Consider the following 22,027-nt stretch of genomic DNA (forward strand, 5'->3'; position numbering starts at 1 on the left):
GTGACAGCTGGCCTTTATATTCCCATCTCTCTCTGTGTGTGTGTCAACTACTTTTTGTCTCTTCCTCCTCCTAACCAACCTTTGGTGTACAGCAAAACCTGCAAGACACCCAACCGAGCTTCACTGGAATGTCTGCTACCTTCCCTAGCTAACAGTCCAGCTTGAGCCTGCAGCCCAGCTGCAGATTCCTTGGCTTTCACCATCAGTCATCTTTTCCTTTTCGTTTCACTTCATAGCCCGATGAAGAGCTCTGGAGAACTTTGCAAGCCCAAAGCTATTTTGTGCCATTTTGCCTAATCAAATCAATTTTTGGCCTAATTGCCGTTACTGTCTGGATTTTGGAATTTCCAGAAGGGCTGCTAAAGGTGACTAGCCAAAAATAAGTCCGGCGGCCTTAAGATGCCATCTTTTGCCGCCGTCACGGTTGCTGGCAAAACTCTCCCTGGGCGGAACTGCTCTGATTTTCGACGGCGGCGGTTCCGTCGGGCCAGCCCGATGGCGAGCAGGAGGCGCCGCAGTGCTTCCCCCTCGCGGCTCCGGGGCTCCTCGGCAGCCTGGCTGGTGAGGTCACCTCCCTTCGCCCGTCCTCTCGCGGCGAGGCTCCTCCCGCCGCCGCCCGACGCCGCCGCCGCCGCCGCAGTGACAGCTGAGCCCGGGCTTCCTCGTCGCTTGGCGGTTCTCTGCGCCTACCTTTGCAGCCAAGGAGCGCCGTCGGCGCAGGTCGGGTCGCCTGCCCGTTGTCCTCGAGGAAGGAAAGGGTCAGGAGGCGCAGCTGGCCGAGTGGGGGAGGCAACATGGCTGATGATTTCGGTTTCTTCTCCTCGTCGGAGAGCGGAGCAGCCGAGGCCGCCGAAGAGGACCCGGCCGCCGCTTTCCTGGCTCAGCAAGAGAGCGAGATCGCAGGCATCGAGAACGACGAGGGCTTCAGCACCGCCGACGGGGCCGCGGGAGGCAGCCAGGAGGCAGCCGAGGCGCCGGGTGAGCCGGAGCGGCGAAGGGCAAAGAAGCGGCGCGCGGGCCTGCGCCGAGATGCGGCGGGCGAGCCGGGCTTCTCGGGGGTGCGGGCGGGGGAGGCGCCGCGGGACACCTGCTTGGCATGCAGAAGGTCACGGGTTCGACCCTGCTGCCAGTACCGCTGCTAGATGGACCAGTTGCCGGACTCGGTGCTGGGGCAGCTCCCCGTGTTTCTGTGCATTCCTCCTCGGCCTGGGTATGAAGATGAAGCGGTGGACAGAAGGCTGGCTTGGAGGGAGCCTCTGAGGTTCCCCTGCCTCTCCTTGGGGTGGGAGAAGAGGAAGTGGTACTCCCTGTCCGCCATCCCCAAGGCCTTGGCCATCAGCATCCTGGCAGAGATGTCTTTGCCTCTGCTACAAATTATAACTTTGCCTGCTTTTGGTGCAGTCTTTGGTAGAGCACTGTCCTCCTTTTTTCTAGCTCAGCCCTTTAGGTCAGGAAGCAGGTGTGCTTTGGATTTGGGACTCATAGGAAACAGAGGCCTTTTACTCTTCAGGACAACCTCTGCAGCCACAGGAAGGGAATCAGAGTTGGGAGAGGTCTCAAACACCATCTGGGCCAACCAGCTGCTGATGCAGACGCCCCCTTCTACACCTAGGATCTTTGAATAGTTAGCATCTTTTGGCCAGGTGTGAACAGTTGGCCCAAGGCAGAACAACCCCAGTGTGACCCACAGAGAGAGCTCTCACTAGCTTGGCTGGGATGAGGCAGGCAAGTATTAGGCCCAAGTGCTAGGCTGGGGAGAGATGGTATAGAAGGAAGGGACCATTCTTAGGAGACAGTCCTCCTGAATCTCAAGGCCGACTTTGGGAGGAGTCCTTACAAATGTTGCCAGACCAGATCCAGGCTTCCTGGGTGTAGCCAAATATTCAGGGTGTGTGCATGGTGCCAAGGAAAAGCAAGGGCATCTACAAGGAAGTGGCGTAAGGAAAGGAAGGAATAGGTTCTCTTACCATGGGAAAAGCACAAGGAATGCTGCCCCTTTGTCCTTTGGCTTACTCTCCTCCTTTGCCTTAGCTCTGCTGAGGGTTGTCAACTTTTTCAGCTGGCCTGCTCCTGTGCCTTTGCCATCAGCCTGGGTTGTGGGGATTTTCCACTGCTGGATCTCATTGCCAAAAAAGCTTCTTAATTTCTGCATGTCATGCTGCTGTTGAAAACAGAACAAGTGAAAAAGACAAGTCCATTCTTGGCTCTGCTTAGTCAGGAGCCCTGAATCGATCTTCTTCCCAAGGAAGAAAGTTACACTCTTTAGCCATAGTTACTGTTTTCAAAGGCCTTGTGAACTGAAAACACACTGTCCCCATTTGGCCTTTCCAAGCATGCGGCCTAGAGTCTCAGGACCTGTTTAAACAGTTGACAAGGGATCACCCGCTTCTTTGCAGCCCATTAAGTATCTGGAGTCAGCCCCCTTCTTCTTGTGGACTGGCTGATCTCAAGGACTGTATATATTTCCGTTGACCTCTAAGTAAACATGTATGGGATCAGGCTGCTGATTTGTTAACTTAATTTTGTTTCTTCCATTGTACATCCGCCCACTCTTTCCTATATTCCCACTATTTCCCCACACCAGTTCATGCATCTGATGAATTAAATTCTAGCTTACAGAAATCCATGCCCATAATTTGCACCCTCATCTAACCAGCTTTTCTTAGTAACATCCCACTGTGCCTTACCCTCAGTGCAAAAATTACAATGTCCCATTTAACTCAGTGGGGACTTATTTCGAAGTAAATTCCTATCATCTCCTGCTATCAGATTTGCTTGCAGTGCTGAGGAAAGGGGGCTTCTGGCTTCTAATAACTGCAGAACTTCTGATCTCAGCAGTTGCTCACAGGTGCCACAGTTACCAGGTCCTTATCCAAGGTCTTAGAGATTAATGAAAATGAGGCGCAAATTGATGGACTGGCTTTTACTGAGAAGGTTGCACCAAAGACTCTAACAGCAACCACAACCATTGGCTTGGCTACTTAGAACTTATTTTGGGGTGCTGGAATATAGGGGTGAGCATTCCAGATTCCTGCACTTTCTGTCCCCAGATTCTGAGACTCTGTATTTTCTCTCTGTCTTCCAGCTTCCACACATTGCTGTGTTTACCTGTCTGACACAGACCTCCCACTTTTGTAACCCACTCAAACCATGAGGCAGACAGCTGGTCCCATAATATAACCCATTCCACCAGCCTTTCCCCAACCTGCTGCCTTCCAGATGTTTTTGGCTACAGCTTCCATTAGCCTAAGTGGCACAAATGGCTACTAACATGTTTTTATTTTTTTCTTCTGCAGCTGATTTTGACAGCAATGGGGCCACCGTGAACGGAGACCTCTTTCAGGTGAGATCCTCTGAGAGAAACTTGTGGTCTATGGGGCCAGTGAATGTAGCCTGTGTAGTAGATGCCCAGCAGGAATTACAAGACCCCCCAGAGTTCAGAGCAGGTTCTTTAAGGCATCTCATCTGATACTATTGGCTTCTTTGCAGTTTTCTCAAAGAAAAGGGGACAGGTTTGTGGGTGATCTGGAATACTAGCCACCAGTCCTTCTGTTTCCAGTTGAGATTGGCTATAACATTCTCTTCCCCTAGAATAATTCAACCCTTGCAGCTGCTTATGGGCATCACACATAGCAGGGATGTGGATCTAGATGGGGAAGAGCCACAGCTCAATGGTAGAGGACCTGGCTTTCTTTGCATGCTGAAGGCCCCTTGCTCAATGTGCAGCTTCTCCAACTCGGGCTGGGAATGTCCCCGGTCCTGCTATCCTGGAGAATTGCTGCCAGTCAGTGTAGACAACACTGAGCCAAATGGACCAAAGTCCTAGAAGTCAGAGGCTTTCGTTGTCTGTCTGTGGGTTGGTTGGATTTTGTTTTGTTTTGGTCTTGAAAACTGGTTATCTGGAGGGCACACATGGTTCCTATGTTGTGCTGCTGTGATTGCTACTGATACGACGGCTGAAATAATAGTTTTGTGCTGTCTTTTGCGTTCTAGTCAGATGGTGCGCTGTAAGCGCACCTTCTCCCTCCACACGGGCCTTTTAGCCTCCTGTTTCTGCTGACATTAGCCTCCAGTTGCTTAGCGCTCTTACAATGCTGTGTGTGGGCAAGCACTTACAAGCTGCCAAGGAGGAATTCAACACGCGCTGCCCTTTCGGATGCCATCCCACACCATGACGTAGGAACAAGCCTGGTCTGCTCGGGTAGATGGAGAGGCAGCGGCTGTTGTGGAGCGCTTCACTCCCTCCTTGTTGTGGTATCGACTTGCTGTATAGCAGCGTAATCCCATTGGAGATGGGTAGACTTAATTAGATTAGCGGATTCGGGTGCGGGTGGAGGGTAATCCAATAGCCTTGCTCTACACGACAAGCAGCAATAGTTGTGAAGCTGAGAGAGCTTTCTGCTTAATTGCAGCCGCCTTTCGCTCTCCAACTTGAACCCCCTTGGAATCTGACTTTTGATTCTGGAAAAGCAACCCACCTATCTTCAGGAACATAGGACGTTGCCTTATACAGTATGACCATTGGCTCACCTAGCCCAGTGTTGTCTACAAGGACCTGCCAGAAGCTATCCAGAGTTTCAGGCAAGGAATTCCCCCCTACCTAGAGAAGCTGGGAATTGAACCTGGGGTCTTTTGTATGCAGAGCAGATGCTCCCCCGTGAGCTATGGCATTACCTTCTCTTACTTGCTTCCAGACATAACAAACAAGATAACAGTTTGTGGACCCTAAGCTTTCATATAGCCAGAGAGCCAGCCAAAATAGCAAACTCAAGGTTGTAGAGAAAGTTTGAGGCATGCTGGGAAATACTTGTGGAATTATATTGGAGTGACAGTGCTAACATCTGAATAATGCTTACATGCACATCTGTCAAAGCATGTTTACTCTTTGGGAAATAGTCCAGCCAGACTTTTAAGGCAGTCTTGGTCAGTTTCGTCAGGCTGGAGGTGTGGATGTGTTCATTTGCACATTCCACGAGGGACACCACTTTTGGGGCTGGAATAATTTCCCTTCAAGAGCCTAGGAATTGAGGGGAAAGTGTGGAGTCCTCTTGTTGTTACAGGAGAAGTAAGAAGAAAGTGATGCCCCCAATATAGAGCTGATTTGGTGCAAACCAAAACTCTAGGCAACAACCTGTTGGCCAGGGGTGCCATCTTGAATAAAATATTGGGGGGGGGGGAGGTAATCCCTGCCCAGCACAATCCATCACAAGGTGCACACACACCAGTTGAATGGCAATGCCCATCAACTTGGGTGGTGGCTCAAATATTTAATTGGGGGAGGCACAGACTCCTCAGCCTCTAGGAGTTGGTTTCTATGTTGTAGGCTGCCGGGTGGCAGATAAAAACTTCCTTGAGGACTAGATGCGAGTGCAGCCTTTTTGCCACACCCCACCTCATCTGACTTTAATGTTTCCCTTCCTGTGGCTACTAGCCATGTATCACATTTCTCTCTAGTGACACATTCCTTGTCTTTACCTCACTCCCTCTTACAAGAGACCAGGTGTGGCCAATTCTACCCCATTATCAAATTATTCCTGCACTGCAGCTTTGTTGCAACAACAGACGTTGCAAGAAGGAATGGCAAACAAACCGGGAGAATTAGATAGGCTAATTCTGTAGTGCCCCATGAAACTTAAGGGGAAAGCACATTCTGTGGAAATTCAGGGGCAGCCCAGAGTAGGAAAGAGCACTCCATCCCACAGAATGGTAAGGCTGCACAAGTTACTCTGGCACAAGTGCTAACAGTAAAAATGCAATCATAATAAAATAGCCGACAGCTTGTTGCCTTTTCATGACACTCAAAATCAGGCAGCTACCTCACGTTGCCTAATGGTAAGGTCAGCCGTTCCCTCTTATAGTGGGATTCTTTCAGCTTTCAGCCAGTCCTGTCCCTGCTTGCATAGCTTGACTACTGAATAGCTATCTTCAGGTTCCAGAGAGCTAGCTGTGTTAGTCTGTTGGTGCAAAAATGAAGAAGAATCTTGTGGCATCTGTGGAAAAGGCCTCAGCCTTTTCCTGAATTGGCTGAGTTCCTATCCCTTCACTGTTTTGGCCATGGTGGCTGAAGCTGAGGGAGTTGGAGTCGAAGTACACCCATAAGGCCACAGGTCACCCACATCCCTGATATAGGGGGTGGGGACTTCTGCCTGGGCGTGATCTGCAGTCTCACTAGATTCAGCCTCCACCTGCCACCCAGTCCCATTTATCTTTTTATATCACGGAAAAACTCTTTTCAGGGTACAGTTCCTAACCATAGTGATACTGTTCCTGGACTGAACCATTGAGAGAGGTGAGGGGGATACTAGACTTGAACCTTTCTCCGTGACACACTAGCTTTTTGCATGGGGCAAGACTCTGTTGAGGGAAATCTCATTCTCCTCCCTCCTCACCTTCAGTGGCCCGGTCCAGAAACAATTTTATTACTTGATTTGTATAAATTTGGTCATATAAATTTGCTTTCTTTTTGAAATGGAATCTAAAATTCAAATAAATGCTTCAATTGATTCTGATGTTTGGAATGAGATGGAAAGGCTAGGTGGGAGAGCTGCTTCACTGAGAGCCAGTACATAATCAACTGCAAGGAGTCTGGCTGTGGACCAATAAAATGTTGTATGTAAATGGAAGCGATACTGTGGGCCTTCTCAAATGCCTGCAGCTGGCTTATTTAATTACTATGATTACTAGCCTTTAAATAAAGGTGACCACTTCTAGCACTTCCTGCATGATTTCAGCTTGAGGCTGTAGTAATTGCCATGACAATGGCCCTGGGTGGCGTCAAGGTGGTTTTAGAGCCGATTGAAACAAGTGCCTGGCTAGGATCAGAGAAAGATCTCCTCAAGAAGGCACTAACCTTCTCAAGACCGACTGTGACATCAGAGGGATGACATCACAGAGGAACAACTTGCAGCCGTTCCTCCTTAGAACTGTAGGTGCTTGCCTGTTACACAGACATGAAAATCACGTTGGCAGCGAATAGCACATTGGATAAGGCTGGGCAGGTACATGGCTGATGAAGGGTTTCTATTGGGCAGCATAGGAGTGTAGCTTTCAGAAGGACCTGTTCCTATAAGCTTATACCAGACTAGGTTCAAGGTGCTGGTACGTACTGATGCAGAAAACCCTATGCAGCTTGGGTCTAGGATACCTAAAATGTTGTCTCACCCCCTACATACCCAACTGATCACTGCAAAAACCATCCTACCAGGCGGTTCATTCCGCATGGTGTTGGAATTGGGCCTTTAGTGTGCAGCACCTACCCTTCGAAAGTCCCTCCCGTTGCATGTCGGTCACCTTCTCTATTATCTTTCAACAAGCCTTCTGAAATCTTTACCCCAGTTGGTATCTCTCTTGGAATTGAACTGATTTTAGGCCTGTGCTGTTGTTCTAAGCTCTTTTTATATATATGATCACTTTTAAAGGCTTTTATTTTATATATATATATATATATATATATATATATATATATATATATATATAAATAATGTGGCGCTGTGGTCTAAACCACTGAGCCTAGGGCTTGCTGGTCAGAAGGTCGGCGGTTCAAATATCCACTATGGGGTGAGCTCCCGTTGTTCGGTCCCAGCTCCGGCCAACCTACCAGGTCAAAAGCACGTGAAAGTGCAAGTAGATAAATAGGTACCGCTCTGGTGGGAAGGTAAACGGCGTTTCCGTGCACTGCTCTGGTTTCACCTGTAGCAGCTTAGTCATGCTGGCCACATGACCTGGAAAAACTGTCTGCGGACAAACGTCGGCTCCCTTGGCCAGTAAAGTGAGATGAGCGCCACAACCCCAGAGTCATTCACGACTGGACTTAACTGTCAGGGGTCCTTTACCTTCTTTTTATGTTTTATATATGTGTAAATCACTTTGGGATACCTCATGGGAAACAATTTGTAAATGAAATAAATGAATGAATAAATAAATAGTACCATAATTTTCAGGCAGTTGTGCTAGGACTCTTGAACCTTCTTCACAGTTTCCATTCTTTTCCACCTTGTTCACAGAATGGACCTTCGGAAAAGGTTGTTTATATCTGCTGGAGAACTAGGATTAGGACTTCACCATAATTTGGTGCAAGACTTTTCATGCTGCTTCTTATTCCACGTAGATTTGTGGTTGACTGAGACTATGGGTGGGTATGGGAGAGGAGTTCACTTCCTACCACTGGGAAACTCCTCTCTCTTGGGGGCCTGCATCTGGTGTTGGGACAACGAGACAGGTTAGGGATGCCCAACCTACTACTCCACAGCTTCCCCAACAGAGGTTGTCTTGGCTGTGGGTTGAAGGAACCCGGAACTGTGGTTTTGGGTGAGTTGCCAAAGCTCATTGGATGTCAAATCCACATCAAAATAGAGCCTTTAGTGTTGGTGGCCCGGTCCTGTGGAATACTCTGCCAATAGAGCAGGCACCTTTTGTTTCAACTTTTAAATGCTTACTGAAAACTTTTCTATTCTGCCTAGCTTATGCAGGCAATTCAGAATGCATATTTCCATAACAGTTAGTTGATGGACTCTGACAGCCCAGTATACCTGAAGGAGCGTCTCCACCCCCATCGTGCAGCCTGGACACTGAGGTCCAGTTCCGAGGGCCTTCTGGCGGTTCCCTCACCGTGGGAAGTGAGGTTACAGGGAACCAGGCAAAGGGCCTTCTTGGTAGTGCTGCCTGCCCTGCGGAACGCCCTCCCATCAGATGTCAAGGAAATAAACAACTATCTGACTTTTAGAAGACATCTGAAGGCAGCCCTGTTTAGGGAAGTTTTTAATGTTTGATGTTTTGTATTGTTTTTAATATTCTGTTGGGAGCTGCCCAGTGTGGCTGTGGAAACCCAGCCAGATGGGCGGGGTATAAGTAAAAAATAATATTATTATTATTTATTTATATTGTATGTGTTTTATTTTACATAGATATTATTGCAAACTGCTTTGATATATTTTATGATACAGTGATACATAAATGCTTTTATGAATAAAGAGAGCCTGGATCTCACGAACTGTTGTTTTTGCTTAAAGGAATCCAATGGGCCCACAGATGCCTATGCAGCCATTGCTAGAGCTGACCGGCTGACGCAGGAGCCTGAGAGCATCCGCAAATGGCGAGAGGAGCAGAAAAAGAGACTGCAGGAGTTGGGTAGGAATGAGAAGGAGCAAATATAAACTGTACAAATGTCTGTTTTGTACTTCTAACTTCATCTTCGGGCTGTAGAGGGTTGGGGGGGATGAAAAGCCACTAGGATAATAGGGACGTAGATGTGGCTGGGGCTGAGGAAGTTGGGAAACATAGAATAATTAAGAAGATGGCAATGGAACCTAAAACATCCATATATAGTGAGAAGGCAGTAGGAAAAGACATATACATTAGGGGTTCTAGACAGAATTTTAGCCACAAGCTTCACCTCAGGAGAGCTATTTTCATGGGCCTTCAGCTAGATATACAGAACCAGTAGGCCTCCTTCATAACACAGAGCCTGACTAGTTGGGTGTACACTGATTTGTCTCCCAGTGCTTACGCTCCTCCCTCATTTCCACTTAGTCCACTGCCTGTGTGCCCACTTCTTTGCCCTTGTTATCTGTGTTTTGCGACTGCTTAGAGCAGCACTTGGGCTATATCTTGTGAAGGGGCTCTTCCATATCATTACAGTCAGCAGCTCCCTGCCTCAGCTTCCTTCCAAGGGCTGTGGCAAAAGGACAGCAGCTCACTGGTGCGGCATCTGCTTAGCATGGAGAAGGTCCTAGGTTTTATTCTCAGCATCTCCTCAGAGCCAGCTTTGTGAGGTGCTGGGCTGCAGCTGCAACTTCTCTCTGTCACTGTCCTTCTGCCCATCAGTTATGTGTCCTTCTCCTTTCAGATGTGACCTCTAAGGTGTTAGAGCAGGAATGGCGTGAAAAGGCCAAGAAGGACTTGGAAGAGTGGAACTTGCGGCAAAATGAGCAGATGGAGAGGAACCGGGCCAACAACAGGTACGGCTGGGAGGGACAGCTTTTAGCCCCTGCCAATAATAGCTCACTTCACCCCTGGCACCTGCCAACGTATCAGAGCTGCCCCTGGGCATAATGCAGCCTGAGAAAAGGGACCTCGCTCTTTTGGCTCCCACACATCCCTGGGGGCAGGCTGGGTTAGGGAGCTTGGAGATAAAAACCCTGAACCATATTTCTACCAGGCCACACCATCACAGCTGTGCAATAAATTTATACGGGCCAAATAATGGATTCTGGTGAGAGTGCCTCATCAGGCAGCAAGACTGGTCACTCTTGCATTCAGATCTGCAACACGCAGGCGAGCCTTTCCACATTATCTGCTGCATGACTTCAAGGCGTTGTCAGACTAGTTACTGCAAACATCCTGGATGGGTTTCCTTTGTAGTCAATCTGAGATTTGGGCTTGCTGCTTCCTAGAAGCTGCTGTCTCTGTTTTTGTGGGGTTATGGACCATGCCAAATATTTCATCTCCATAAGGGGGCTGCCTTCTGTCACTTCTAAGCGTTTGACTAACGAATCTCTAACCATCCCATGGGAGCTTCCCCATGCGTATTCTCCTGCTTTGTCTGATTCTAACCCACGTTTCTCTCTTTAACTCTTTGCTGCCTCTCTGCTGTGCTGCTTTCTTCTGTCTCTGGGTCACACCGTAGGATTGCTGACAAAGCCTTTTACCAGCAGCCGGATGCCGATGTGATTGGCTACGTGTACGTCTCTCTATTGCTCTTTTCTCCTTTGGGTCCTTTCCTAAATGGATCTCCTGTATGTGGCTGTTGGGCTCTATTCCATAAGCTTAAGTTTGCTAGTTACACAAGAGCTCAGGTGTGCATTTGAGGGTCTCTTTGTTGCCAGACATTTTACAAGTGAAGAAGGGGCTTCTGCAAATGTTTCAGGATAGGCTAATGCTGCATTGGTTCTTTCCTTTTATACAGAGAGTTTCCAGGCATATATTCAGAGCGTGAGTGCAGCCATTTGACTGAATAGTTTCCCCCAGTTTCCTTTAGAAAGTCTAGTGCTTCTTTGATATTGTTGTACTCAGAGCCATTCCTATCCCAAGAGGGTTTTGACTGATCTTTATGTGCCGTTTCTTTTCTTTTGAGAACTTTTTATTGCAGAAAAGGAAACAAATAATATTAATTTGTTTGAGTTCACAGAGGTGAACTCAAAGCGACTTAGAAATACATATTCCGAAATAACTTACAAATAATTAAAGCAACGAGACATTATAGCAGCTATAACAAACATGACACGTGAGGAAAGCGTTTCCATTACTAATTGTGCTTTGTGTTTCTCTGCCACTTAAGGCCGTTCCTTTATTGTTAATTGTTCTTTCCTGATAAGTAAGTGGCAGTGCCCTTTAATCTTCTTTTGATGTGAAAGGCAATCTATTTTCAGTCTCCAGTTAACCAAGCAATTCCTCTTGGCTACCTGACTGGCATAGTACCGTAGATAAGGAGGTGCTTGCCTGCTTTTTTTCCTGAGCCTGACCCTTTGCTCGCTTGCCTCCTTCTCCAGGGCCTCGGAGGAAGCCTTCATGAAGGAGTCCAAGGAAGAGATGCCCGGCACCGAATGGGAGAAAGTGGCCCAACTCTGTGACTTCAACCCCAAGAGCAGCAAGCAGTCCAAGGATGTGTCGCGCATGCGCTCTGTGCTGATCTCTCTCAAACAGACACCCCTGGCCCGCTAGCCAAGCTGGAAAGGGGCTGGGGGCTGGGCCGGGGGCCGGGGTGAGGATGCCGAGTTGCTCTTTGGCCAGCGGATTTCGCTGCTGCACAACAACAGGCTTAGATGGCCACCAGTAGGGGACACCAAAAGCATCCCACCCCTGCCCCTTCCTCTCTCCTCCGTGCGTTTGCGTCACTCGGGCCGAGTGGTTGCCTGTACCCCTCCCCCTTGGTTTTACTTTGCTTAAAGGGTGCATTGGTATCTTTTTCCACATATTTATTAACTGCGTGGTTCCTTGGGCAGCTGCCCTCCTTGGTTCACACACCTGCTGCCTTCGAGAAAGGTCACTCCCTGTTTTAGCGTCTGGGGCATTCACAGGGTTCCCTGGCCCCTGTTTATCTCATCAGACTTGGCCGGTAGGGTAGGCAAAACACAGTTCACTTTCCCAATACTTTGTACCAGACCCGGGAGGCACCACTCAATTGGAGCCCAGGGCTGCATGTAGGTTCCCCCAAGTTAGGGGCTCCTCTCTTGTTGCTGCTTACCCCCAGCGAGAGTGAGCGGTGACCCCCGAGAGTAGGTAGAGTGTTGGAGCTTAGTCGTGCTTCCGAGCTGGTGCCTGGCAGGCTTGGCAGAGAAAGAGGAGGGTGTCTGCAAGCCCTGGGGAGGGATGTGCAAAAGGGAGAGAGGGCAATGAGGGAAACTGACCTAAAGACTTGGTGTGCTGAAATTGTAATGGAGGGGCTGAACTTAAGATCTGTTTGAAGTCATGAAAGAGCTGCAGGGGGAAACGACAACAAGCCATTGTGCTAAGACTTGCTTCCACTGAGAGGAATGCTGTTTCTCCCCACCACCAGTTAGTTATTCCTGAATCAAAAGCCTGTTTTGGCTTAGGTGAGGTAGAAGGGGAAGAATATAAGAAAAAATCCTGAGCACTTCCTTCATATTCTCATTCCCCACCTCTCTCATTTACATGCACACGTGTGCCCCTCAAGGCATATTATTCTGTATTTGCAAAGGCAACACTAAGCACAGGGACGTGATATGGGGTTAACTGGATTTTTCTCGGAGAGATTGCTTCTTTCAGTTTGTGTGCTTCAAAGGGAAGGTAGATGAAAGCAGAGCAATTCTGTACTCATCTCCCACTAGGAGCTGTCTATGCCTTTGGGGCTTCTAAGCAAGCCAAGGTCCATTCTCTTACTGCCGCCACCCATAGTAAGTCAACACCCCCAAATCAAATACTGTACAGTACTTGAGAATGCATTCCTGTGCAGCTTGGAACAAAGTGCCACGGTATATCCAACAGGGCTTTCTTCCATATATATATATGCACAGGATTGCAGTTTTAAAACACTTCACCAGCACAATCATGTCTGTTCAGAAGTAAGTCCCATGGAGTTCAATGAGGTTTACTGCTAAGTAAGTGGGTGTAGGATTTCAGTCTACACGTTTGATTTGAAGGCTGATTTCCCTCTATAAAGATTCAGAGATTTGCTGGACACCTTATGGTGCAGCTGATGACCTTGCTGCCATTAGGTTTCCCCAGCCCAGGTAACAAACTTGGAGCTGAAATTACACTGAAACCAGTCCACTCTCCCAGTGCTGTGTGAAGAGTAAGTGATGATTCTGTAGTATTTGTCCCTTTCCATACTGCTGGCCTGTATCTTAGGCTCCTGCCATCTCTTCCTTTGTACCAGGAGAGGAGCCGACAGATCGCTCATTTTCCCATTGGGTGTATGTTCTGCTGTGAGGGGCTGCTTGGCTCCTCTAATGAAGATTCTTCACCTTGAGTGAATGTGAACCTAATAGCAGAAAAGCACAATGGCCACATGTGGCTGCAAGTGCGTATTTTGGAGTCTCAGGAATATATGGCCATTTGGGGGAGGGGGATCTGGGCTGGTTGTGCATTGTTGGCAAAGTTTCCAAGACCACAGAAACAGCTGTAAGCACAGAATACATAGATTATCAGGGTTCACCTCCTTACTTGGGTTGGCTTTGCAGGGAGCTGCTTTTGTGATTTGCTTATGTCCACGTATATTATTTAATGTGTTAAGGTCCTCGTGCGCTAAGCTCACCGTATCATTTTTGAACAGTGAAGCATGTGTATAAAAAAAAGATCGACAGAGGAAATGGAAGTTCCTATCCCAGGAAAGTTCTTTCAAGGAGCTTTTGACAACATTTGAATTTTCCACATGTGGACTGTCGCATCAGCACCTTGCTCTTCAAAAATGATGTGATAAGCGTCGTGCAGGGAAAACAGTTTACAGTGTTAAAAAGTGGGTTGGTCTGGGACTTGACAGCTTACAGAAAAAAGGATGTGTTCCTATGGGGAAAGGCAGCTCTTTTAGGTAAAATGTTTAATAAGGTTCTTGCTTTTCTCTAATCAGGAGCCCAACAGCTTTGGAAACAAACCCTATGCAGTACAACAACCTTGCAGGATCGAGGGAGCCTTGCAGTATATGCAGCTCAAAAAGCCTGCCCAGTCTTTGTCCAACATGCCCTATTGGCCAAAGACGCGTTGATTTGCAATATAAAGTTTGTGACAACTGCATTACAACTCTCTGTTTGGGGGCTGTTATTGCTAGCTAAGAGAAGCGCAGAGAAAACTATCTTTTTACAAGGGTTCGTTTTAGGGATGTTTCCTCTGGAACAATCCACATTCAAGTTTATCTGAAGAGCTAGAGACGAGTGACAGATCCCAGACTGATGGCAGCTCCCTCTTCCACCATCAGCTACAGAGAACTTCACAGCATAGAGGAGACAGCTTGGGAGCATTGGTGGTCTGACCACTCCTCACCATATCCTCTGGAAACCAAGCTGTTTGCTTTGTACCCCGGGATGGATATCTGCACCGGAGTCCAGTAGCAAGAAGCAGCCCCTGCTTGGAATCACCCAGTCAGCCCAGAATTTCACTACTACTATGTCTGGCACCCCAAGTGGTGGCAGCAGTAAGCTGGGGGGCACTTGGGGGAGGCGGGAGCTTTGCCTGCAGCTGCTCTGCCCCCCAACATTACAATCTGTGACTTTGTTAAACCAACTATTATCAATAAACTGCCACTACTCCATTCACAGTTTAAGGAGTCACAGAATCTTTCTTTCCATGCTTCTTTGAAATAATGGGGGAGGAGAATATTTGGGGCAATTAATATCCTAGGCCAAAGTTGGGGAGCATGTGATCCTCTGAGTTGTTGTTGAACTACAAGACCTACCAGACTACCAGAACACCAGCCATGCTAGTTGGGGCTAATTATTGGCCAGTTTGAAGGCCACAGGTTCCCCAACTCTGTCCTAGGCTGAAGCCTTGCAATCCTCTGTTATAGGAGGGGATGACCATTTTGAATACCTTTCTCTGAAGCAGCACTGGGAGTTTTTAGACACATAGAGACTGATTCTAGGCATGGTTAGTTGGAAGTTCCACTGTCTCCAGTGGCAATTACTCTTAGGTAAGCATTCATGGTGTTGCTTCCTTAGACAAGTTCCACAAAAGAAGCTTATGAAAGAAATTATGTCAGCAATGTTTGGGAGGCACACTTAATAATAGATCTATCTTACTCCGTATTATATTAAAAAGTTCTAGCCTTGGTTTATAAGGTATTTGTGGGGCAAACTTTTCTTAAGCAGTAAATACAGAATGTTTTCAAATGAGCCATAGTTTTCCTATGTTCACAGACGCAGATTTGAATTCCTTTTTTCATTTTAAACGTTCTCTGAAACAAGAAGGGAAAATCCACTTCTTTAGCACACTCTGATTACCCCCAATTTTATGAAATAGAAGGTGGTTCAAGCTTATTAGCTTTTAACTCATCTTTTCAGGCAGGTACGTTCTGTTACCTTGATGAAAAGTTGCTTGCCTGTACATTTGTCTGAGACAGAATTATATCCACGCACTTCACTATAAAGAATTGTAATGCACTTTAAGAAAGCAGCTAACTACAAGCAAGTCTGTTGTAGATAGTCTTAAGTGTTCTTGGAAATGCCTCTTCTTTCCCCACTGGCAAATAAAACTGAACTTATGCACTCTGCATTGACAGTCAGCAAAGCAACAGACTGCATTTAATGTTTGCCTGTCAACATAAGCCAAGCATATTTTGGGCTTAAATAAGTCATGTTCTACATTTCCTTCTGTAAGGCACTGAGCATCTCTCTCTCTATCATAAAGTTGGAGTAATTCTCATTTTTAAACATCACTTAGTGTGTTAAAAAGATAAGAATGAATTACTGCTGGTGGGGCGGGATGAATCTGTAAGACAACTCTGCCCAGACATCTTGCTTCTGACCTCTGCACCCTGAAATTTTGTTGGAAAAGCTAACAGTTCTGATACCTCTGCCTTTCTGCTAATTCAGGAGAAGCCCAGTCCTCTGGAGAATCTAAAATCCTTAATGTCCAAGCAGCCATTGTGACAGAGGAGCTAGGAGGAACAGGGCTAAGGCTAAACATTTAAAGGCCCACTGTAGTTGCAATCGTTTACTGCAGAGTTCTTATTTTGTGGCTGCAAATAGTAAAGCCAAAATAAAGAACAGCTTCAGTGAAAGAATTTGGAGTTATTAATATACAAACATAACTAGAAGGGAGAGAGGGGCATACAGCGTTGTTACTTGGTGGCAAATTCTTTGACTTTGTTCTGGTTGCTCATGCCTCTAGACTCAGGAACTGCTTTGGCTATGTCACTATCTTCTTATTTATCTACACAAGACTAGAATTTACAGCTGGCCATTAACACCTCACAATACAATCTTATATAGCATTACATACCAGTAGGTACCATTAGATGAGGAACCTGTGGCCCTTTAGATGTTGATGGACTACAATTCCCATCATTCCTGGCCATGTTGACTGGGGCTAAAGAAGTTGAAAGTCCAACATCAGAGGGGCAACAAGTTCCCCATCTCTGTTGGTAGGGAATTGAAAGATACTCTGTGAACCTTCAGATGTCTGCTGGACTATAACTCCCATCAACCCATCATGAGGTTGAATTGTAGTCCAATGGTGTGTGGATGACAGGTTCCCTACCCTTGCTGTAGGCCACTGTGTATTTAGCAGCACTTCTGAGGAAACAAACACAGTGCTCTACTGAGAGTCGTAACTTCAATGGGTATTGATAGCTTCAAATTGAATTTTAAAAATTCAATCCAGTGTATAGGAAACAGCTGCCACAGAATCCAGGTCCTATAAGACCAGTTCTCAAAACAGATTGAGCTGTAAAAGAATCATGCTGGCACTATTACTTTGGGTGATGACAAACTGAGAACAAGTAACAAAATATTGGGTGTAGTTGCAGAAAGAATAATGGAAAGCTTTTCTATGAAGGTCTCTTTGTTGAAAACTTATTTGCTTCCCTTGTATTTCCACAGCACCTATTCAATTTGCTGAGCTTATACAACACAAAATAGAGGTTGCCGCCAATTACTCCCAAAAATCTGAGAATAACATTCTGCATATTCTTCTCTGATGTCTCTTCATCCAGTATCAAACTTCCCATCTAATGAAGTGAATCTTCTATATGATTTGGGCCATATAGCTCTTGAATGCAAAGTGCCCCATTACAAACTATTTTAGTGGCATCTGTTTTTCCTTAGCGACTGGCATGAAGAATTTGTTCATAGAATAATTTGTCCTCAGCAGATCTGGCAACTAGGCTAAACCTCTTCCTTCTGCATACCAGATTTCCTCAATCTTACATTTAATTGCCAGTCAGAAAATGTAAACAAACTTGATTCTACAGTGCAATAAATGGACAATCAAAGAGGTTTTTCTGAAAAAAAATAGTTAATCCTGTAATAGCTTAATAATATATCAACAGCCTTATTCAGCAGAGCAAGCTGCCAAGAATCTGCCTAACATGGCTTGTCTTATAAGTCAGATTACTAATGGTTATATCAAAGCAAATGAAATGCATTCAGTGGACAGCCATCACTATACTTAACTCATTGTTATGAAATAATGCTTTGGAAATAAAGTTTTTCCACTCACTCCACTTCATGTGTCTTCAAAACTTCATGTGTCCCAAGATGCCCAATTGCTTTATTTACATAACCCATCTTCCAGCAATTTGCATCAGCCATGTTTACATCCTTTTCTTAGTCACAAGCTGTGCAACATAAACCATAAGCAAGAGTTCTATACAGATCTACCCAAAAATAAGTTCCACTGAATTCAGTGGGGCTTACTCCAGGGTAAGGGGGTAGATTGTTGCAGCCCAAGTCATGTATCCATTTCCATACCCAGGCTTTTCAAGTCATCAGCCTGAATGTTGGGACTGAGTTTTGATTAGCAGGCCCTGATATAGGAGGAGGAAGAAGAAACTGGGGTGGGTGGAAGCTCAGTGGTGGGAATCTGGGTTGGAAAACCTCACCTTTTCACCCCAATGTCAGTTACTTCAGAGCTCCCCCCACCCAGCTTCCTGCAGAGCAGATAGCCTTAGTGGAGGCAGAATAGGGGGTGGCAGCAACTGAACAGGAAGGTGGTGTCTTGTTGCCTAGAAGCAGGTGCCATCTTTGCAGATGGGAGCAGACTCCCCTCTCCCCAACGGAGTACACATTTGGAATCTGGACATGCATGCAAGGCAAGCAAGTCTCACGAGTGAGTGTACCATGCCCTGCCTTTAAAAGCTTGGTGACCAAGTCTTGGAAACTTGTTGGGGGCATTTACATCACTTGTGTCCAGTTCTGAATGTCTTGCCTTGTTCCTGAATCATGACTCTTGAGCTCTATGTCTGCTGCTACGCCTCTGCTATTACCTGGATAAAGATACTTTTCTTACACATAAGTAAGAACTTGTGTGTGTGTTGGGTGGGAGCAGGACACTGAATGCAAGAGGAACTGAGAGCAGTTGGCTAGAAGCTGGCACCAGTAATAAAACAACCAGCATGTGCAAGAGCAGCGCATGTAGATACCAACAGCTGGCAAGGAGAAGAGAGCAAAGAATAAGCTTACAATTTTGTTTCGGTTCAAAGAGGCGTAATCTACTCCACTCTCGAATGTGAATATTTCAGATAGAGTGACCACAAGTAGAAGTAAATTTCCCTCTCATTCAAAGGTTTTGCTCATCCCTTCCAGCCCTCAGACCTTGTGATAAATGTGAGCAATTTCTGAAGTGTTTTGAAGCACAAAAGTGCCCCCAAGGTAATAAAGACACTTGTTCCAATTAGCTTTACTAATAACTTTTACTCCAATATATTGATTGGCCTTGTCAGCCAAACCAGCTTTATGACAAGGCTATATAAGAGAGAACGGACACTTTGTTCTTGGAGGTAGCAGCAGCCAGAGCCCATCAATGGAGGAGGTGAGCTGTTTATCTGGTCCTCCTCCACAGCTGCTGGAATGCTGCCTCCTCTTGAAGAAACTGGCCTTTTTGCACCTTTAGCGGAGACAGGAAGCTTGCAACACTCCACTATCTGCTGGCTGACTGATTAAAAACCCACCTGGGCTCATTCTAGCAGGGGAGTAAGGGCTACATAAAGACGTGGGCCAATGGTGGTACCACTTTGTGGGGAGGCAAGGGCAAGGGCCACCCTCATAACATCTTCTTTGGGGGTGGCCTTGCCCTAATTGTTGGGAGAGAGACAGGAGAAATGTGCCCATGTTAATTCTCCTCAACCTCTCAGTGGCTTTCAATACAATCAACAATGGTATCCTTCTGGAGCGGTTGTCTGACTCAAGGGTGGGTGGCACCACTTTGCAGTGGTTCTGGTCCTACTTGGATGGTCATTTCCAAGAGTGACGCTTGGGGAGTCAATTGAACATGTGCAAAACGCTCGCTGCCTGTCATAATAATATCAGTGCAGAAAAATCCTTATATACCAGTGTCAAGGTTTAATTACTTGAATAAGTGAACACTGCTTTATGTATGTGTGTGACAGTATATATATATTTAACGGAACCATCTGGCACCTGATGGTCACTACAAAATATCACCACACAAGGTGGGGAAAGCACCCTCTCCATTGCAGAAAGACTCAGTATGATACTGGATAGCCACACGTGGCTGCACAACAGTAGCAGGTTCACTTCTTTGGTTTCATTGACGCAACCACCACACCCACCAATATGGCTGCGACGGTGAAGCCCTGGGCTAGAACACGTGCCCGCATCATCCTCTGGGACTGAAGGGTATTTCCCTTCTTGAAGCAGATGAGTCCATAGGCCAAAACTCCTGCTGTGCCAAGGCATCCTAAAGGGCAGGACAAGAGAAAGAAGGAAATGTGACCATGTTTCCTCGTGAACTGAAAGTCAGGTTTTCATCAAAGAGGTGTAAGTCTAAACATTTTCTGTCAATCTCACTTCCTCCTTGGTAAAATAGTGAATAACCACACAGGGGAAAACCCCAGCCTCAAGACAAAGATAGTAAAGAATTCTACAAATGGAAAATATTAGGAAGAGGAAGCCCTTCTTCTCTTGGAGACTGTTTCCCAAAGAGGAAATATCTGACCACATATCCCTGGGCAAGTGTGGGTGGGAATCAATGCTGCACGGAACTTCACTACTCTGCTCACCTGAGTGAGGAATACACCTAACACAGAGGTTTTAATACAATTTCAGTTTGAGAATCACTTGACTAAACACAATTCCTTCCTCTAGGTCAATAGTTCTCAAAGGATATGGCGCACCACACTGGTGTGGCAGGAGAGGATGGCAAATGCGGTGGGAAGATTCAAGGACAATCAAAGAAACATTTAAACATTTCAGTGTAGTGTAGTATAGTATAAAAATATATTTTTTATTTGTAGAACATGGATAGATATCTTTTCAAAATGAGAGCAAAAGCATATGAAACTGCAGGCTCACACCTCTCATTGAGTTTGTATACATCCTTAAAGTACATATGTAAAAGGCTCATTTATAGTTATATTTTAGGAATGATTCATGTTCTTATGTAGCTGCATTGTTTGTTTTCTCCTCCAACAGCTCCCACCTCAACATAATCCACACAACCCAAAATCTAGATTACTGTTCATAGCTTTGTGGCCTCTTAAAAAATAACACATTAAAACAATTGTTTGTGTGCTACTGCAGTCTACTTCATCAGACACAGAGAGCAGAGCTTTCCAAACTGTGTGTTGCAACACATTAGTGTGTCAGCTGTAGTGTGTAGATGTTGCATGAATGCTCCCCTTGCTCCTCCTGGGGCAGGAAAGGGTTTGCTAGTAAAACTCAATTACTGTGTCACGAAATGAACCAAAACTGAATTACTGTGCCACAAAATGACATATGTCCAAAAAGTGTGTCACCAACTAGAAAAGTTTGGAAAGCTCTAACAAAAAAGGTGATCCTCCGTTGTCAGGTACAAGGATCACACACCATGCATCTGATGAAGTGAGTTCTACTCCATGAAATAAAATTGTGCCACAACTCTTATTCTTTTTTATTTGTTTATTTACTGCATTCATAGCCCACCTTTTTCCTCCAAGGAGTTCAAGGCGGCGTACAATGTTCTCCCCTCCTCATTTAACCAAAACAACCCTGTGAGGTAGATTGGGCTGAGAGAAGACAGTGACTGGCCCAAGGTCACCCAAGGAGCTTCATGACCAAGCAAGAGATCCAAACCCTTTAATCAAGTTCACCATCTTTCCCTTTTCAACTCCCAATTGTCACCCTGTCTCTGGGCCTAGATGAATACCCCCAACACCAGGGTGGAGAACATTGGAGATTGGTGGAGATTACCCCACCCCTCTCCCTGCCAAGGAAAGTTTCGCAGAAGACATTTCCGTGTGTCAAGTCTGGCCGGTGTCAAAGCCACACTGGGCTGCAGGAGAGAAGCAAGGCAGCCTTACTCCCATCAGCTTCCTATCCTCAGGAACTCCTGCTCATCTTTTGCTTTCCCTCTTTCTGTATTTGACCCCTTTTTTTCTTTGACCGGTGCTGACCCAAGACATAATTGGCGGGGCCTGGTCTGCAGCAGACGGCGCCCCACCAAGCCCGGGCGACCCCGTTTGACCTGCAAGGAGAAAGCTCTCCCTGTTGAACCAGGGTCCCTGGCCTCCCTCTCACCGATGGGCACGAGCGGATTCTCGCGGGTCTTGCGCCGGAACTTGTCCCCGAACCCCTCCTCCGGGTGGTAGGCGGTTGGCGTGAAGCCCTCGATGAAGGGCGGGTTGTTGGGGTCGAAGGGCGGCGGCGCGCTCTGAGCCATGGCCGAACAGGCGCCGGAGGAGGCCACACCACGGGAAAGACGGACAGGCTGCTTCGCGCTAAATTATGCTTTGACCCTCTTCGGCTACCGTACAAACGAGGCGGCGCGCGGTGCCCACTGTAGCCCAACAGCGCTCTCGGATGGGCCGGAACTGCAATACGAGCACGTGTACTTCCCCGCCGCCGCCCGCCGTGTTGCTGGGAGTTGTAGTCCGCCTGACTCCCCTCTCCTACAGGAAAGCAACCCAGTCTACCGAGACCGC

The 22,027-nt window shown here is 46.7% G+C and overlaps 4 protein-coding genes across 5 annotated transcripts in view; 2 read left to right on the plus strand and 2 right to left on the minus strand.

Annotated features, from left to right (window-relative positions):
• Positions 1-6,798, minus strand: part of FAF2 (Fas associated factor family member 2) — a 32,014-nt gene extending 25,216 nt beyond the window's left edge. The window contains exons 1-2 of the mRNA XM_081184957.1: positions 6,686-6,798; positions 1,968-2,161 (exon numbers count right to left, since the gene is read on the minus strand). Of these exons, the coding sequence (XP_081041083.1) occupies positions 1,968-1,970 (3 nt within the window). The 5' untranslated portion in view covers positions 1,971-2,161; positions 6,686-6,798. The remainder of the gene's footprint in view (positions 1-1,967; positions 2,162-6,685) is intronic.
• The window catches only part of KIAA1191, a 282,731-nt gene that overhangs the window by 233,418 nt on the left and 27,286 nt on the right, over positions 1-22,027 (plus strand). The gene's annotated exons all lie outside the window — the stretch shown is intronic.
• Positions 609-14,707, plus strand: CLTB (clathrin light chain B). Of its 2 annotated transcripts, XM_081184988.1 has the most exons (6): positions 609-978; positions 3,297-3,343; positions 9,009-9,126; positions 9,845-9,956; positions 10,625-10,678; positions 11,487-14,707. In XM_081184988.1, exons 1-6 carry the CDS (start codon positions 795-797, stop codon positions 11,656-11,658), a joined length of 687 nt encoding a protein of 228 aa, XP_081041114.1. In that variant the 5' UTR covers positions 609-794; the 3' UTR covers positions 11,659-14,707. The 2 variants fall into 2 exon arrangements, with proteins under 2 accessions (XP_081041114.1, XP_081041115.1); XM_081184989.1 differs by lacking the exon at positions 10,625-10,678 and having other exon boundaries at positions 614-978.
• HIGD2A (HIG1 hypoxia inducible domain family member 2A) lies at positions 18,781-21,871 on the minus strand. Its single transcript, XM_081185005.1, has 2 exons — positions 21,624-21,871; positions 18,781-19,806 (listed from the first exon to the last, which is right to left on the minus strand). The coding sequence occupies exons 1-2, from the start codon at positions 21,763-21,765 to the stop codon at positions 19,640-19,642; spliced, it is 309 nt and encodes a 102-aa protein (XP_081041131.1). The 5' UTR covers positions 21,766-21,871; the 3' UTR covers positions 18,781-19,639.

The sequence above is a fragment of the Podarcis bocagei genome, assembly GCF_964188305.1.
Source record: "Podarcis bocagei genome assembly, chromosome: 2".
NCBI classification, from domain to species: Eukaryota; Metazoa; Chordata; class Lepidosauria; order Squamata; family Lacertidae; genus Podarcis; species Podarcis bocagei.

Bases quoted from the DNA above. Each gene is read 5' to 3' on its own strand.
- CLTB (XM_081184988.1), top strand. From the start codon at position 795: ATGGCTGATGATTTCGGTTTCTTCTCCTCGTCGGAGAGCGGAGCAGCC. The intron at 3,344-9,008 runs GTGAGATCCTCT...TTTTGCTTAAAG, and splicing joins TGAACGGAGACCTCTTTCAG to GAATCCAATGGGCCCACAGA. The intron at 9,127-9,844 runs GTAGGAATGAGA...TTCTCCTTTCAG, and splicing joins AAAGAGACTGCAGGAGTTGG to ATGTGACCTCTAAGGTGTTA.
- HIGD2A (XM_081185005.1), bottom strand. From the start codon at position 21,765: ATGGCTCAGAGCGCGCCGCCGCCCTTCGACCCCAACAACCCGCCCTTC. The intron at 19,807-21,623 runs GTGAGAGGGAGG...CCTGCCCTTTAG, and splicing joins GAATCCGCTCGTGCCCATCG to GATGCCTTGGCACAGCAGGA.